The sequence below is a fragment of the Carlito syrichta genome, unplaced genomic scaffold, assembly GCF_000164805.1.
Source record: "Carlito syrichta isolate Samal-C Ts95f unplaced genomic scaffold, Tarsius_syrichta-2.0.1 Scaffold100614, whole genome shotgun sequence".
In the NCBI taxonomy this organism is placed as follows: domain Eukaryota; kingdom Metazoa; phylum Chordata; class Mammalia; order Primates; family Tarsiidae; genus Carlito; species Carlito syrichta.
In genome coordinates, this window is record NW_007044710.1 from 78,328 (window position 1) to 97,253 (window position 18,926).

General features: G+C 40.7%; 1 protein-coding gene across 4 annotated transcripts in view; it reads right to left on the reverse strand.

Annotated features, from left to right (window-relative positions):
• The window catches only part of CUNH11orf54 (chromosome unknown C11orf54 homolog), a 28,348-nt gene that overhangs the window by 3,560 nt on the left and 5,862 nt on the right, over positions 1-18,926 (reverse strand). The window contains exons 3-10 of one of the 4 annotated variants that reach the window (XM_008064053.2): positions 14,825-14,968; positions 11,844-11,942; positions 6,961-7,034; positions 6,687-6,788; positions 5,210-5,386; positions 3,897-4,046; positions 2,588-2,704; positions 524-715 (exon numbers count right to left, since the gene is read on the reverse strand). In XM_008064053.2, the coding sequence (XP_008062244.1) occupies positions 542-715; positions 2,588-2,704; positions 3,897-4,046; positions 5,210-5,386; positions 6,687-6,788; positions 6,961-7,034; positions 11,844-11,942; positions 14,825-14,879 (948 nt within the window). In that variant the 5' untranslated portion in view covers positions 14,880-14,968 and the 3' untranslated portion in view covers positions 524-541. Of the gene's footprint in view, positions 1-463; positions 716-2,587; positions 2,705-3,896; positions 4,047-5,209; positions 5,387-6,686; positions 6,789-6,960; positions 7,035-11,843; positions 11,943-14,824; positions 15,123-18,926 lie in introns of those variants that run through there. The other 3 variants (XM_008064061.2, XM_008064069.2, XM_008064078.2) reach the window with 3 other exon arrangements.

Sequence of the window (18,926 nt, forward strand, 5' to 3'; positions counted from 1 at the left end):
TCCACTCACCTCAGCCTCCCAAAGGCGCGGGATTATAGGCTGAGCCACCGAGCCCGGCTCATAAGAAAAAATTAAAGTACATCTGCTACTAATCTCTTTCAGACAGGCAGTTCTATGAAATAATATAGAATACAATGTCAGTATATCCCTTCACTTGAAAAGCCAAGCCAGGTGTGGTGGCTCTCGCTTATAATCCCAGCACTTTGGGAGGCGGAGTGAGAGGACTGCCTGAGTCCAGAGGTTCGAGACCAGTCCGGGCAACTTGGTGAGACCTTGTCTCTACAATAAATCAAAAAATTAGTTGGGCATGGTGGCATGCCCGTAGCAAGTAGTTCCAGCTACTTGGAAGGCTGAGGTGGAAGGATCCCGAGCCCAGCAGGTCAAGATTGTGTTAGCCATGAGCATGTCACTGCACTCCAGCCTGGGCGACAGAGTGAGACTTCGACTTGAAAAACAAAAAGAATCTATATTAGTATCAATTAATGAGTTAGCCAACTAATTAACCTTGATTATTTCATTTTTAAAATGAGCATCAGTTGATTTAATCCCGCCCAAATGAATGGGTCTCTTTTGGCTGATCGATGCGATAGAGAAGCTCTGCAGGTAAGAAGTATCCACGATACTCCACCGTGTCTGGGGTGGTGTCAGAATGGTAGTGTCCACCTTCTCCGTGATGGCTAAAGAAATGAGTGTGCTCCAGGCGCAGATCGAATCCCTAGGACCACAGACGAGCGATCTGTCAGTGCTCAAGTTATTTTGACTGGAGTTCGTTTGCGGCGGAAGAACTTTATTATTTATGTTGTAACAGTTATTTTAAAAAAATAAGTAATTCGTTTACATGCTCCAAATTAAAAGAATCCAAAAGGATATATTCAGTAAAATGTATCCTCCCCACTCTTGCCCTCACCACTCACTTCCCTTCCTTGCAGGCAACTAATGTAAGCAGTTTCTTAAATATCCTTCCAGAAATATTCCCTTTTTTTTTTTTTACTCAAATGTAGCATTTTGTACACTTCTGCACAGACCTTTTCTTCACTTAACAATATAGTTTTGAGGTCTTTGTATATCAGACCATAAAAGAGCTTCCTCATTCTTTTATACTTACTTGTATATGCCACTGTATGTATGTAACTCTTCCCAACTGATATTTACATTATTTCCAGTTCTTCTGCTACTACAATAGTGCTGTCATGAATAACCTCTTAACTACTCATTTTCACACAACTTATGCATATATTTAAGGATAAAACTCTAGACATGTAATTCCTAAGTCAAAAGATCTAACCAGTATTTTAGTAGATATTTGCTTTGCATTGGTTTATAGCATTTTTTTCTAGTATATAGCATTAGCGTATAATGAATATCAGATAATGGGAGACTTGAATCCATATATGTATGTATATTTTTATTAGAGATGGAGTCTTGCTATTGCCCAGGCTGGCCTTAGATTCCCAGGCTCAGTCTCCTGAGTAACTGAGACTACAAGGGCGCCGTCATGCCCAGCTACATACACTATTTTTTTCTTTTAGTTTTTTTATTTTAAAGCTGTGGGGTACAATTCAGGGTTAGGTATACAAATGTTCATCAAGCAGGTACCCTTGTTGATGAGATGTGACCCCCCTTCCCCAGGTAGATTCCCACTACTGCCAATTCCGCTTCCCCACCTCCCTTCCGGCAGTTTCCCACTACTGCCAATCCTTTTTTGATAGTATTATGATCATTGTTCAAGGTCTGCTTATGAGTGAGAATTTTTTTTTTTTGAGTTGGAGTCTCCATTGCCCAGGCTGGAGTGCAGTGGCACACTCACGGCCACACCAGCGTCAACCTACCGGGCTCTGACGATCCTTCCACTTCAGCCTTCCAAGTAGCTGGAACTACAGGCGTGCACTACCACACCCAGCTAATTTTTATTTTTTATTGTAGAGACAAGGTTGCCCAGGCTGGTCTCGAACCTGCGGGTTCAGACAATCCACTTGCCTTGGCCTCCCAAAGTACTGGGATTACAGGCTGAGCCACCGAGCCCGGCCTACACATACTATTTAATAAAATGATTTTGGGTGTCACTTAAAATACCTGTGCCTAGCGGGGCTCGGTGGCTCAGCCTGTAATCCCGCGCCTTTGGGAGGCTGAGGGGAGTGGATTGCCTGAGCCTGCGGGTTCGAGACCCGCCTGGGCAGCGAGACCTCATTTCTACAATAAATCAAAAAATCAGCCGGGCGTGGTAGCGCATGCCTGTAATTCCGGCTACTCGGAAGGCTGAGGAGGAAGGATCGCCGGAGCCCAGCAGGTGAGGCTGCGGTGGCCGGGAGCGGCCACTGCACTCCAGTCTGGGCGACAGAGTGGGACTCCGACTCAAAAAAAAAAAAAAAAAAGAAAAAATACCTGTGCTTTCACTTTCTCAAAGGTACAATCTGCTCTGCCTCACTCATCAGATTGTTAGAAGCTCTCTTATCGTTCAACAGTCTGGAGATTATCCTAATTCTTAAGTAACTACAACACAAAAACTTCCTAGTTCTTAAAGAATATCCTAAAACTCAAGCATTATCATTGTAGTACAGAGCAATATAAAAGACAGGCACAGACTTACTGGGTCTCTGGAGACAAAAACTGGTAGACAAACCAAAGGAGCCTTCATCTCATAAAAATGCAACCACTTATTCATCTCTTCATCAGAATTCAAGGGGCAGGAAGAAAATTCTGCAGGCTACAACACAAGATCATTAAACAGGTAAACATGGACTATTACTGATGATTAAAAATGTTAAAAATATATAATTTCATTATGTTAGCATTTTTAAGTCTTCTTATGCATCTTACTATTTTGGTATCAAAAAAAGTTATAAATGTTAGTTTTCAAAAGGATAACCCATTAACATATACAAACTAAAACTTACGAATGAATAAATGCTATTACTATCTTTTTCATTACTTTTGCCAGTAATGGGAAAAACAAACAAACAAGGCACTAAAAGTGTGTAGAAGTGTCAAAAAGAATAAAATACTTAGGGATATATTATCTGGCCTATTACAGAAAGAAAACAAACAAACAAACTTAGGGATAAACTTAGCTAAAGAGGCAAAAAACTTGTACACTGAAAACTTCATAACATTGCTGAAATTCAAGAAGACTCCAATAAATGGAAAGGCATGCTGTGTTTAGGGACTGGACAACTTAGTATTAAGATGTCAATACTACCCAAAGCTATCTAAAAATTCAATACGACTCGACGGAAATCCCAGTGAGGGCCTGAAGAACTAGTATGGCTTCCAACTGGGCTATCATTGTTTGTCTCATACAAGTCACAAAGTTAAGTTGTCCAGTTCTACTTTTGGCTTTCACCTCAATGACCTACAGGTTAGGCAAGTAAAGGCCATGAAATTCCCGACACCGGCCTCTGGGTGTCTCCTGCTTTGCACCAACAGGAAGGATTTCCAGAGGAACTTGAAGAACCTGAGTGACACCTCATGGCACCTCAGCTAGGATTGTAGCTGACCAAGCAGACAAATGAATCTTGTGCTGTACCCAAATCACCCAAAAATAGAGCCTATACTCTGTGACCACTATGAGACATGCCCTGATAGTCTGCGGTTCTGGCAATGAAGACAGTAAGCAGTTTTTAAGACTTACACTTGAATTTATATTGCTCTTACAAACAAACACACTGAAAAGCAAGTTCTAATGTATTAACATGAAAAAAGTACTCTAGCTAGACATTACCTCACAATACCACTTACAGTATTGCTTGCCATTAAATTTTAAAGTAATAGAATCATAGTATACGTTTTTTAGGGTGCCTTTAAAGACAGAATTTCCAATCTACATTTAAAAATCCTAAGATATCACGCATGTGCATATACACCAAATCTTACATGCATGCGTACATACAGGTGCTTACCATTATGTGAGACTTCACTTTTCCCTTCTGAATCACGAAAGTACCTCCCATTCCTACAGGCTTATCTCCATAATGTTTTTCCAGAGTTTGTCTCATACAAGTCACAAAGTTAAGTTGTCCAGTTCTTCTTTTGGCTTTCACCTCAATGACCTACAGAGGACATAAATATGCAAACCACTGATTAGGCTGCAATATTTTATGTAAATAAATTCCAAAGTAAGACATTGTATAATTTAATGCCATCGAGCAAGTATTCTCTTTTTTGCTTAAAACCCCTAGATTTGAGTTGAAGTGTCTCAATCCTTTGAGTCTTGATCAATCATATATATCTACACATATATATATCAGTTATATATAATCTAATGAGAAGTCTTATTTATGCTTTCTTGAAGTGAGTGTTACAGATAAGTCTTATAATGAACTCTAGAGACTCTTAACATAAGTGTCAACGTGGTAAAAGGTTGGGAATTCCTTAGCTTAAAGGAATTAACCTCTGGTAAATGAAGGTGAAGGGAAAATGATTAAATTTTCTCACTTCCCTTAAAATTCTGGACTGTGTTATTAAAGTAGCTGAAGCAACTATCTCCACTTACAAAATCGGAGAGTCCTTGCAAATGCTAACACTGAAATCATCTTTTGTGTACTAACGGGAAATAAATATGAAGGCATTAATTTTCCTTATCTTCTTCTTGCTGTTATTGCTACCACCATTTCTTTCTTTTCTTTTTTTTTTTTTGGGTCAGAGTCTCACTCTGTTGCCCAGGAGAGTAGAGTGGCACACTCATGGCTACTGCAGCCTTGACCTTGGGCTCAGGTAATCCTTCCACCTCAGCCTTCCAAGTAGCTGGAACTAAAAGTGCAAGCCACCATGCCTGGCTAATTTTTTGATTTTTTTTTGGTAGAGAAGAGGTCTCACCAAGTTGCCCAGGCTGGTCCTGAACCCCTGGACTCAGGCATCCTCTTGCCTTGGCCTCAGAAAGTGCTGGTATTACAGGCTTGAGCCACCATACCCAGCCCACTACCACCATTCCTATCTAGAGCAATGGAAATTGAAGTTCAGTCAGGAATGAGGAAATTACCTATTGACCACCTGTAAGTAGGCATTATCTGTTTATTTTGGCTGCATCATTCACGTAAGCAACACACTTCCCAAATCAGCATTGTTGCCCGTTCCCTTATGGGCTTATTTAAAGGAGCTTTGATTTCAACAGCTCTGATTTTCTTAGGAAAACCACATTTGAGGCAATAAAAGTTCACGTTTTTAGCTATCTAAGAACATTTAGAGAATACTGTATTTTTATGGACAAAATCACCTTGCCTGCTTGGCCCTCACTGGCAAAGAGATTAGCCAGTAATGCACACCCAAAATCGTGATATTTCTCACTGTATTTCTCTAGTAGGCACCCTCCATCTTCTGGGTTAACACGGGCAAAGTAACTTCCATTCACAGGAGGTCTGTGTTCACTTTCTGTTTGAATCACTGGCATAAACTGAAAAGAAAATAAGGCAATCAGCCAACCTTAGTATCTCTGTGGAAAGAGAATATCTTGAGTAATGCTACAAAACATTTTATGCCTGTAAGATATTTCGTAAGATGCCCTGCAGCTGACTACATGAGAGGCTGGGAGGATGGCTCGTGCAGAGAGGGCACAGACATTCTATGCCCTGCCCCCCGTACCTTGCCCTGTGTACCGCTTCACCTGTCTGTTCATCTGTGTTCTTTATAATAAAAGACATTCTATTTCAAATCCTAATAAGAAAACATAAAATATGTAATACTTAATTTAGATACAAAAAACTGGAAAAATATTTTTTAAAATGTTTATGGTATTTCCCATAGTGTATCTATACCACTGTAACATATGCTTTAAAATATCTAATTTTAAATTTTAAGCTTTTTCTTTTTTTTTGAGTTGGCGTCTCACTCTGTCGCCCAGACTGGAGTGCAGTGGCTGCTGCCAGCCACCGCAGCCTCGACCTGCTGGGCTCCGGCGATCCTTCCGCCTCAGCCTTCCAAGTAGCTGGAACTACAGGCGCGCGCTACCACGCCTGGCTAATTTTTTGATTTACTGTAGAGATGAGGTTTCGCCAAGTTGCCCAGGTGGGTCTCGAACCTGCGGGCTCAGGCAATCCACTCACCTCGGCCTCCCAAATTGCTGGGATTACAGGCTGAGCCACCGAGCCCGGCCACTTTTTTCTATCTTGAACACTAGGCAAATTATATTAACGTTTCTGCAAAGAACTTGTTCTGAAGAGGTTGTACAAGAATGGGAAGATTGAAGAGGTCATTCACTCTTCTATTCATGAGACACAAAGAAACAGTAATTATTTTTATACTGTTTTTATAGTGTAGGATGACATATACAAGAGGTCTATACTAGTAATAGATATTTCATTTTATAAGTCATACTACTTTGACACTTTTCTACTATTTGGTCAGAGGAGGGAGTTGACTAGGCCATTAAATATTCCACTCATCTTCGATCCAAAGTTGAATTCACACCAACAGCAAAGATTTATAGAAAAGTTACAGGAATCCCTTGATATATAAGAATACAAATATTTCATAATCCAGGACTTTCAGCAGAATACCCTACAGGTGAGCCTCTATCCTAAGAAAACCTAGAGGTCAGTACTCCATTACAGTTGGGCTCATTGTATATCCAAGTTCTGTATCAAATCTGTAGCCATACATGACATTCACCACTTACGATTCACTCAGAAAGTAGGCTTTTTGGCAGTACAAGGGAGAAAAAAAACAATGTGATAAAAATAATAATATATGCTGACCTCAGAATTGAACCCAAGAGTCTGAAATGGACCTGCCCCCGCTCCGAGAATAAAAGCTCCAGGCAGCTTGATTTCTTTTGCAATTTTATTCAGATCATAAACCTATAGAAGAGGAAAAAAAGTCATTTAAATAATAACTTCTGGTTCACTTTCATGACTGAATAGTGGACTCAGCACTTGTCCTATTGATCAATGAGTCCTTTAATAATAAACAGAGGAATCAACTCAACTTCTAAAATCTTCACATGACTATGAAGAGTAAAAGCACACTTACTTTTTTTTGGTTTACAAGAGGCAATAAGTAAGGCACGCCTCCTACTTCTGCAATTCTAGTTTTCCCACAGATGCCTAAAAAACACAAGCCATCTTAAAAACAGGCAAACATCTAATTTAAGCAAAAAATATGAGACACTAATGTATCAAGAGCAGCCAACTTCTCCATTCTCATAAAGAGTTTTACAAATAGCAGGGATTGAGACAGCTAGTACCTCTGCCCTGTTTTCACCAGCTGTGTCTCCAATAATCATCCAAATCACACATGGCTTGATACAGTTGGTGGCAAAAAGGCAGCACAAAGTCGATATAGGATAAATCTGGATTGGATGAAACTTCTAGAATTAGTCTGTAATGCTTTATTGCTTTAAAAATGTGCTTTGGGTTTTTTTTGGCTAATTTTTTTTTTTAATTTAAAATATTTTGCTCTGGTAGAATATAAGTTATTTAGATCCACACTGGGAAATCCTCTTGCCAAAGTTGTGTATTCCTAAGGTGGGTTATAAAAATGATGAGTAATCAGAGATAACTTAAGATGCTAGAAACTTTCTACTTACATTTTTTATTAACATCACAGGTATGGCAAGACACAATTTGGGAGAAGGTTTAATTAATTATCTTTTATTTGAGAAAAAGTAGTCTCACCAGTTTTATGCTAACATATTACACAGTAAAGTAGATGTAATTGCTGTTACTTTTTTCAGATATGTAGAAGGGCAATGTACAAAATTCTTTTTTTTTTTTTGAGTTGGAGTCTCACTCTGTCGCCCAGACTGGAGTGCAGTGGCCGCTCCCGGCCACCGCAGCCTCGACCTGCTGGGCTCCGGCGATCCTTCCGCCTCAGCCTTCCAAGTAGCAGGAACTACAGGCGCGTGCTACCACGCCCGGCTGATTTTTGATTTTTATTGTAGAGATGAGGTCTCGCCAAGTTGCCCAGGTGGGTCTCTGTTGGGAGCCGGCCACGGAGCCCCACTAAGCGTTAGGGATCAGGGAGGGCCGTGGACTCCGAGACTGCTAGGACGTGTTCGGGAGCCGCAGACCCCATTTTCCTCCCCCTTTTGCCATGCAGTACAAACAACCTAAAGGAACTCTGCTGGCCTAAGCTGAAGGCTCTGCGACTGTGACAGGCATGGCTCACTCTAGAAATCCATTGTTCCTGTTTCCCATAAACTGCGGTTTTGGCTTAGGTATTAGATATAATTCAAACTCAGGTCACATTTGGGAGCCTTTTACATGGCACAAACTTCTTTATAAGATTTAAAAGAATATTTGTAGAATTAGTATATACTTATGGAGAGCTGTTTTCAGCTTTTCAATGGTATAGATGATTATCAAGAGTGGCCCAGCACAGAGTTTGGGCTGGGCCACATTCCTGAGAGCCCAGCGCGTACTTTGGACTGGGCTGCATTCTTTTAGGCCGGCTTTAGCTACAGTTAACAGTTAGTGTAAGGTCTTTTTTCTACCTATTATAGAAATTGAATTTATTTTATTCATAGAAGGTATTGTAGAATAGGTCATGCTACGTCAAGGCATCATGTTAGTTCAAGCATAATCAATCATAATATTTTTAGGTTTAATAAGAATGTAGTTAACTTTAGAAATTTCATTGTCTCCATTTTCTACTATCGAGGTTTTGGCCTTAGTACATTTACAGTTTATATTTAGGTTTTAGAAGCTTTGCTCCTGCTAATCAGCTTTATATATTAGAATTAGGAATTGGAAACTTTCATAGAAATTAGGATAGATATATAGGACTTTAGAATAGCCATTTTGTTAAGAGATTGTAGTCTATTGTTCCAAAAGGTGGCCCACCATGGACCTTGGACTGGGCCACATCCCGTAGAGCCCAGTGTGATCTTTGGACTGGGCCACATTCTTTAGGAATTGGCTTAAGCTATAACTAAGAGCTTCCGCAGCATTGTGTGAGTAGTATTAGCATAGAATAGAAAGGTAATAAAGTTTAAGTTGGTCATCATGGGTTTTATGTGAGCTCTGGAAGTTACTGATTATCAGAGCATCATCAGGCTAGTAAGGATTGTTGCACTGCTTTTGCATTAACTAGCAAAGGGAACAATAAGACAATCTTAGGGTTGTCTCTCCTCACACCTAAGCATCTGGTGGGTGGGGTATGCCCCTCCTACACCTGGCTTTGTGTTCACGTGAAAGACTTGTGAGACTGCCTGTGTAAAATTTGGGGATAAATACCTGCTATAACTTTCAATAAACGGCTTCTGCTCATTTCATTGAACGGTTGTCCACTTACTTTCTTTTGCCTTCTCTTTCTTTCTTTTAATATCTATCCCTACAGATTCGCCGACGCCACCACATCTTCCAAGGGACTCCCCAAAACTTGCAGGGGCTGGCCCCCCGCAGGTCTCGAACCCGCGGGCTCAGGCAATCCACTCACCTCAGCCTCCCAAAGCACGGGATTACAGGCTGAGCCACCGAGCCCGGCTACAAAATTCTTACAGGCTCCTTTGCAGTTGGATATTTTGGAAATGTTTTCCATGGAATCAGCAGAAGTTACTAATGGACAAGACTTTCCCATGAATGACGGTGATGCTGAAGCTTAGAAAAACCATAGGGGACTCTCTTCAGGAGTCCAGGGAAAAGACAAGTAACAGCTAATAATGGTGACTGTAAAGATGGAGAAGCAGAAGTTTAAACAAGGGCAAAGGAGACAGGCAAATATGACAAAGTGCTGAGTTAAACGTTAGACATGTTGACCTCCAGTTGTCCTTAGCATAGATGAATGGGTATGTACTACAGGCAGCTGGAAATACTGATCCATAGCAAAGAAAGAGAGATCCAGGTGAGATGTGCAAATTTCAAAGATATTGTATTTTAAGTAATATAGAAAATCACAAGAGTAGACGAAAAAGCCCAGGGAGATTATTCAAAACAAGAAGACCCTAAGGAAGAGTTCTGGAAAACATCAATATTCAAGAGCTTGTCATTTGGAGATAACTTATGGTGGTTAATTTATTAAAAAAACAAAACAAAAACCCCCAAACAAGAGCTTATCAGAAAGAGAAAGGAGCCAGGAAAAATGAGGAAGAAGGGAAGAAGGAAAAGCACCAAGGAAGAAGGGATGGACCAAGGAGAGAATGACAGGTGGCAATGGCCAAGCAGTATGAGAGATGCAGAGAAATGAAATCATGCTTGTAAATACACCAAGGCCACTGGTGACCTTAGTAAGACCAGTTCATGTAGAGTGTTCCCTTTCCATGAAAGATGATGCACATACATATTACATACAAATCTGGTGTCCAGTACTGCAACTTAAAGACTCACAAATTATTGACCAGAAAACTTTTTTTCAAAATATAATCCTTTGGATAATAAAGATTAACCATTTTTAATTCTTCCTTGTGCTTTTCTATATCTTCTCACATTTATTTAACTTTAATTAATTAGCAAGGGGTATATAATACTGTCGTATTTGAAAGAAACAGGGTATAAAAAAGTATTATGCTAAATGCTAAAGTGCTAAGAGAAACCGCCATATGACATACAAACCTTCTGAAATCACAGGTCGCTTAAAATCAAAGACTGTTTAAGTTGGAAAGACCCAAAAAGAACATTCAATTCAAATCCCCCCCATTTTAGTGTATCTGAGGGTCAGATACATTAAGTGGCTTACTCAGGGTAATGAAATTTGTATGTAGCAAGGATAGAACTAGAGTCCAGAGACTACTTTTCAATAAAGATGTCAGTTACATAAATAAAAAGAACAGGTTGGGTGCCGTGATTCATGTCTGTAATCCTAGCAATTTGGGAGGCTGAGGCAGGAGGATGGCTTGAGCCCAGGAGTTTAAGACCAGCCTAGGCAACACAGCAAGACCTTGTCTCTACAAAAATTAAAAAAGAAATTAGCTGGGAGTGGTAGCACAAATCTGTAATCCCAGCTACTGGGGAAGCTGAGGTGGGAAGGATTGCCTAAACCCAGGAGGTCAAGTCTGTGGTGAGCCATGATTGTCCCCCTGCACTCTAGCCTGGGTGACACAGTGAGATTATTAGGAATGGGAAGAAGGTTAGGCTTTCAAAACGGACAGACTTGCATTTGAATGCTGGCTACGATGAACAAAGAGCTTAGTCTTGCTCAGCTTCAGTTTTCTCATCTATCACCTGGGGCTAACTTCATCTGTACAAAATTAAAAAAAAAATTAGCTGGGCATGGTGGCTGAGTAGCAGGTGTAGTCCCTGCTACTCAGGAGGATGAGGTGGAAGGAATGCCCAAGGCCAGGAGGTCGAGGCTGTGGTGAGGCCTGCTTATGCTAGTACACTCCAGACTGGATGACAGAGTGAGACCCTGACTCAAAAACAAAAACAACATAAAAAACCTGGGGCTGGTGCTTACTTTGCAGTATTATTATAAAAATTAAGACATCAAATATAGGTTATTTGTCATACTTATTTTACTCAACCAATACGAATATCCTTTCTTACTTCAAACAGTAGATGATCATTTGGCAAATTTATCGAAGGGTACATGTATTTAATAGATGATTGCAATATAAGGCTTTTAAATTTTTAGGATTCCTTCTGGTCTTAAATAAATAAAGAAAGACAAAAACTAAAGTCAGTTTCCATAAGTCTTGAGCAATTAAAACTCTCACATGATATCAGGAATTCTAGCCTACTGAATGTTTATTATATAACCTATTATTATGATAACACAATCTTTTTCCACAAGGGTATAAAATGAAATCAGATCAATACTAGGAAACAATAAGCACAGAAACTAAGTACACTTTAGCCTTAAATGTGTGACAATACCTTTTATTTGCAGATAATTTAAGATGACCCTTAAAAATAATTCTGAAAAATAATTCAGAAAAAAGTTATGACTGCAACACAAAAGCTAATTAAAAAACTGCTTACCGTTTACAGGAAAGGTAAATGGTTCCTTAGTCAAATCAGGACAATCAACTACAGAAACCTGGACTTCAGCAAAGTTATCTTGTAGCCCCTTCTGAAGAACTGACAAAGACAAGAAAAAGGTTGTTTGACATTAGGCAAAAATTGGGCTACCACTAATCAAATTTCCCCTCAACTTTCCTGTGTGTCACACTCCCAACCTAAACTTGTGTAATAAAAAAGAGGAAGGAAATGGTCTTATTAATGTAACTAGACATAATTAAACACAAGCTATAATATAGACAGAGATATAAAAATACCTCATCTCCAGTGATTACAAATTATTGAAAATAAACAAGATAAACAGACTACACTCACATGAGGACTACCTTCCTTTTCTTGGAGGGAATTACAAAAGTCAACTGAAATGCAAACATTTAAACTATTTAAAAAGTAAGCAAAAGAAGCCAAACATAAGAGTACATGCTACATGACTTCACTTATGTACTTCAAAAACAGGCAACTATTAGTCCAAGGTGACAGAAGTTAGAATTGTCATTATTTCTTGGGGTAGAGAAACTGGGAAGGAGCCTTCTGAGATGTTGGAAACATTTTAAATTTTGATCTGGATGGTAATTACATGAATATAACCATTCATCAAGCTGTATGCTGAAAGATTGGTGTATTTTACTGTAGATATGTTATACCTCCTGTAAATAAAACACTGGTGTCTCAAAGATATAAATTTAAGAGGGATGCACTTTTTTTTTTTTTGAGTTGTCTCACTTTATTGCCCAGGCTGGAGTGCACTGGCACACTCACAGTCACCCCAGCATTGACCTGCTGGCTCTGGAGATCCTTCCACCTCAGCCTTTCATCAAGTAGCTGGAACTATAGGTATGTGCTACCATGCCTGGCTAACTTTTTATCTACTGTAAGGATGAGGTCTCACCAAGTTGCCCGGGCTGGTCTTGAACCCGGGGGCTCAGACAATCCACTCGCCACAGCCTCCCAAAGTGCTGGGAATACAGGCTGAGCCACCATGACTGGCCAAAGGAATGTACTTTTAATGATAAGAGTTTTAATAAAATTTTTGATAGTAGTGTCAGCTGTTAGTTTAGTCTTTTAGAATCAGACTCTGAGAACATGAAGTCATTCTAAATCTAGCTATATAGACATTCCATACTATATTTTTAATCTGTATGAGAACAGAATCCAAGTTGACTAAAAAAACTCCTCTACCTAACGACTGTAGACTTACGAATATATAAGTTAAGATTCAGTGTGCAGAAATATAACAAAACCTATTTTTTAACCAATTGCAAAGGGACTGAGTTCTTGTTATAAGATCGTCTGTAAAAATTGAAAATAATTTTTTTTTTTTAGTAGCAGTCTCACTCTGTCGCCCAGACTGGAATGAAGTGGCACACTCATGGCTACTGCAAGCCCTGACCTGCTGGGCTGAGGTGATACTTCCATATCAGCCTTTCTAGTAGCTGGAACCACAGGTTCAAACCACCATACCCAGCTAATTTTTTATTATAGAGACAAGATCTCGCCAAGTTGCCTAGGTTGATCTCAAACCCCTGGACTCAGATAATCCTCTTGCCTCTGCCTTCCAAAGTACTGGGATTACAGGCATGAGCCACTGCACCCGGCAGAAAATAAATTTTATTCTGAGAAATTTACATTATATTTTTGTTTTGTACTGAGTATGGCCTGTACATATAGAAGAAAAACAAAAACATAAACACACAAGTGAAAATAGGTTCTACAAGGGCACTCAGGTAGACAACAAACAGCCTGTCTCTGCTGTGCTGCCCACTGCTGTCTTGCAGCATTATCTCTGTCTTTAACAAATCTACCTTTCTTATTTCATAACTGTCTTGGTGAACACTTTCACTACTTGTGACTCTGGTTTCACATCCAACCCTCCCTACAGTTTATAAATATAGTATTTTAGAAAAAAAGAAATAGGCACTCGAAGAAAAGTTCCTACTTGCCCTGTTTTATTAGGAAAAACAGAAAGATTGATAGAAAAGAAATACAGGTAAAGGAATACTCGCCATACAGACTGTTTACTAGCCAGGAAGGAATACAGGTAAAGGAATACTCGCCATACAGACTGTTTACTAGCCAGGAAGGGTACAAGCAGAAGCCACAACAAGGCGAAAAATGAGTATATTTTTACTTCAATCTTATTAGGAAGACAGACGAACTGCCAGGACAACACACCTGGAGAAATAAGGGAAGGTTCCATAGTTACAATCTAGAACGGAAGTGTCAAGTCAAGGCCACCTTCTGACAGGCTGACCAGTTTTGTGTTAGTGCCAGTCCTAGCTTCATTTTGCATCCCCATTTTTTTAAATCTATCTTTCCTCCCTCTAATTTGGCTATCTTGGGAAACTGCCTTAAATGTTTATTTGAACAGGGTGAAATATAAAAATATACAATCAGAGAGATCTAAGTAAGTTCATCGGCAGTCTGTCATATCAGAAAATGGGAGAAAGGAGCATTCAGGAACATGGTTAATACAAAACAGTAGATCATGTATTTAAAGCACACCACAACAGATAAAAAATTAAAGCAGAATGGTGCAACTCTTTGGGCATCACACATCCCTAAATCTTGGATTACTTACTATATGTAGTCATTTTCAACTTGTCAAATTGATGTCATCAAGAATCTATGGGCCTAGGCACAGTGATCCCAGCACATTAGGAAACCGTGGTGGGAGGATCGTGTGAGGCCAGGAGTTCAAGACCAACTTGGGCAACTACAAATGGCGAGTTTAGTTTTTTTGGAGAAACAGAATATTTTGGACTTTCTCAATAACAAATGTACAGAACAGGTACTGAAAAGGAAAATGAAATCTGTATCAAGAATATTATATTGCTAAGACAGAGCTACAGATAAATAGTAAGATATTGATATATCTTAGAATCTTACAAGATTTTTTTTCTTAGAATAATTTTTTTAAAATCCAAGATTAATATTGTTTTTACCTCCAGCAAGCTCCTCTAGACTTGGTACATGAAAAGAAAACTCTGAACAAGGCATTTTCTTTCTTCTTTCGGTGTGAGGTTGTACAAATAAAGCTACTGTTGGTTAATTATTTCAAGAATTCACGGTGCACCAAGCATGAACAGCTTCTACTCTGGAAATTAACATTAAGAGGTCAGTCACAGAAAGAGAACAAGAGTATTTAGGTTTCTATCTTTACAGAATGGCAATCACAGCCTCTAGCATTTAATATTCCAAGTCAGAAATGGACAAGTGATGTCTTTTAACAGAGATACTTTAAATGGTTGACATAGAATAGAGTGAGAAAATGCCAAACCTCAAGACAGCACATATGATTTAGTCATATATCTGGGTCTGAACATGAAATTTTCTAAAGGATATGGGTCTTGAAACAAAAGGTACTTAGCAAGGTTTATGAATAAGTGCTTAAATGGGTGTAGACAACAGTACACAAAGGTGAGCCTGTAGTTGCAGCTACTAGGAAGGCTGAGGCGGAAGGATCGCCTAGGCCCCGCAGGTCAAGGCTGTGTGACTGAGCCCCTGCACTCCAGTCTGGGCATCAGAGTGAGACTCCAACTCAAGCAAGCAAGCAAGCAGTACATATATAGGGCTCTCAGGTATTTCTGTAACAGATAATTTGTGTTTTCTATTTTACATTTGACTTTTTTTTTGGAGTTGGAGTCTCACTCTGTCGCCCAGGCAGGAGTGCAGGCGCACACTCGCAGCTACCACAGCCTCGACCTGCTGGGCTCAGGCGATCCTTCTGCCTCAGCCTTCTGCCTCAGCCCTCCAAGTAGCTGGAACTATAGGCGCGCACCACCACGTCCAGCTAATTTTTTGATTTAGTGCAGAGATGAGGTCTCATCAAGTGGCCCAGGCTGATCTCGAACCCTTGGACTCAGGCAACCCTCTCGCCTCCATCTCCCAAAGTGCTGGGATTACAGATGTCAGCCACCGTGCCTGGCAATATGTCTGACATTTAGGCTAAAAATTGAGTTCCGCAGACTCATTTTTTTCAAAAGAAAATTTAAATTACTAATAGAAATGAAAACTTCTATGGAATGATTAGCTTTCGAAATTCAAGCTTTTACTCCATTTACAAATAAACATATTTTCTACACAAACAGCTTCAATGTTTGATTATTCTGCTGACCTAACCCATCTTAATTTGGTATTTAAAATATATGCTAAGTATACACAGACATACATACACAGAGATTAGTCTCTTATTTCAAGTTTTCAGGTGATGAGGTGCACAGGCATAGGGAGATAGAGAAAATGAGGGCAGGAAAAATAAAAGTAGTATGAGGGAGGCGGGGCATCCCAGGCCAGGGCGTTTCTTCTTCTTCTTCTTCTTTTTTTTTGAGTTGGAGTCTCACTCTGTCACCCAGGCTGGAGTGCACATTCACGGCCACCCCAGCATGATCCTTCTGTCTTATTCTTCTAAGTAGTCAGAACTACAGGCACACGCTACCACACCTGGCTAAATTTTGATTTATTGTAGAGACAAGGTCTCGCCAAGTTGCCTGGGCAGGTCTCGAATCCGCGGCCTCAGGCAATCCACTCTCCTTGGCCTCCCAAAGTGCTGGGATTACAGATGTGAGCCACTGTGCCCGGCCGCCACTTCAGATGAATGAGATGGTCTATTAACAGCTTTAATGAGAACACCAACGTTTCTAAGAGCACTGGGCAACTTGCGAGACCTCATCTCTACAATAAATCAAAAAATTAGCTGGGTATGGTGGCGTGTGCCTGTAGTTCCAGTTACTTGGAAGGCTGAGGTGGAAGGATCGCCTGAGCCTGGCAGGTCAAGGCTGCAGTAGTTGTGAGTGGGCCACGGCACTCTACCTGCGTGATGGAGTAAGATTCTGACTCAAAATAAAAAATAAAAAAAGAATCTGAAGTAGCTCTGCCTTTCACAGGCTTGTTTAGTAAGTGAAAGGTGGTCCCTCAGCATCACTTGAAATATTCTTCCAAAAATTTTTCCAAAGATACATAGGTTTCTTAGAAACTGGGTTTCTAGTTTTGATGATATTTTTTTCAACAATGTATCTTATACAAGCATGCAATTGGGTACACTTAGGACTTGATATTTGTTTCAGTACTTTATCAAATATACAACCTGTCTCCTAAATAGGATGTAAATAACTGTTGATAATGGGCCCCAAATCATACATAATCATGCTTCAATGATCTTAAACATAGTTTTGAGTTGAATAATCTATAAATTGTTCAGGAATGAGACATTTTAACTTTTTCTTTTAAAATAATTTCAGATTGACTGTTATGACATACAAAAAATTCCTGTATACTCTTCACCCATACTTCCCAAATGTTAGCATTTTATCACATTATTTATCAGGCAACCGGCAGGTATTAGTGTATTTGCAAACATATCAAAATCTGCACAATGAGCAGTATATTCATTTATAATGATGATAACTTTAGGTTTTTTTGCTAACAGTAGAGATGATAAGGACTCAAGTTAAAATTCAAATAGAATCCTAATTTTACACCCTTTACTATCTCCAAAAGAAGGTCAGTTTGTTTGTTTTATGTCCCCACTGAAATATAAAAAGCCCAACCCTGGGCGGCTAGGGCCTGAAGAACTGGTTCAGAAATGCACAACTCGGCCAGGCCAACAGCCCGGGGCTGCAGGCAGCGTGGCATTATGTGCAAGTGGCTTATGTGTGTGGGCAAGACTGGAGCTGGAGGCACAGGAGAGAGGCGCTAGAAAGGCTCTCAAACCAACTCCAGGAGCGCAGCCTGTGGCCAGACGGAGGCAAGCGGAATCTCTCAGTTAGCTGGAGTCCACTGGTGGGAATCACCGGCCCAGAAAGAAGGGTTAGAGAAGGGAAGTGGCTTTGCAGACACAACCCCAAAGGGATCATCAACTATCGCAAACCAAACGGCGATCACTTGAGTGCAGGCTACACACCAGATGCTGTGCGAGGCACTGCAGACACCTTTCAACTCCTCACAGTCATGACAGGTAGGTTTACCCTTCTCCTTTGCAAAAGGTGTGCAAAGGCATAGAGGATGGTATGATGGACACTAGAGGCTCAGTAGGGGTAGGGTGGGGAGAGAGGGATGAAAAATCACATATGGGCTGGGCGCCGTGATTCAAGCCTGTAATCCCAGTACTTTGGGAGGCCGAGATGAGAGGACTACCTGAGCCCAGGGGTTCAAGACCAGCCTGGGCAACTTGGTGAGACTTCATCTCCAAAAAAAATAAAAAATAAAAATTACCTATGGAGTACAATGTGCACTGGTGGGGTGATGGGTTTAGTTAAAAGACCAGACTTTGCCACCACTATGCAGTACGTAACCAAAAACCACTTGTGCCCCTAAAGTTACTGAAACAAAAAATTAAAAATAAAATAAAATTTACAAAGGTGAGTTAACTTTGTGCAGCGTTTCCACGGTTGTAGTACGAATGAACGAAATACAATATGCTTGTATGAGTTAAGAAACACACACTGCAAAATTCCAGTGATTCTGCACATAAGCTCAATGTTCTTAAATTGTATTTAAAACTGGCGTTGCATGATAGAAAGAAAAAGGGTAGGATTCATGGCATTAAACGGCAAACTTACCACCGTGAGCTGAAAGTGTACCAGTGAAGAAAGATTTTATATTTTAGCACCGTTAACGGCACTTCCCTGCCTGTGACAGGGGACCCTGCGTTTCCGCTCCGCACAAAGCCTCACACGTGGCACCGCTGGCCCTGCTCCCGAGGCCCTGCGCGACAGGCGTGTCCTGGAGCTCAGCCACCGCACAGACCGGGGACGGACTGCGGGGGCTCCTACGGGCCCAGACTTCTTTTCCCTGGCATTGCTAACGTTCGCAGTGAAGTCGGGGAAGAGACCCGATTACTTTCCAGGCCAGTCCTGGAACGCTGCCAGCCGCAAGTCAGGGCTGGACAGCCGCGCCGGCGTATGCTAGGATAACAGAGGCCGAGCGCAGAAACATCAGGCCGGCTCAGCCCCTTTCGAAGCGACTCGGGGGGGCAAACCCGCCCCAACCGGACTAGCTGGCACGGCCCAGTCTTCGCCCGGCGGATGGGGTGGGGGCGGGACGAGC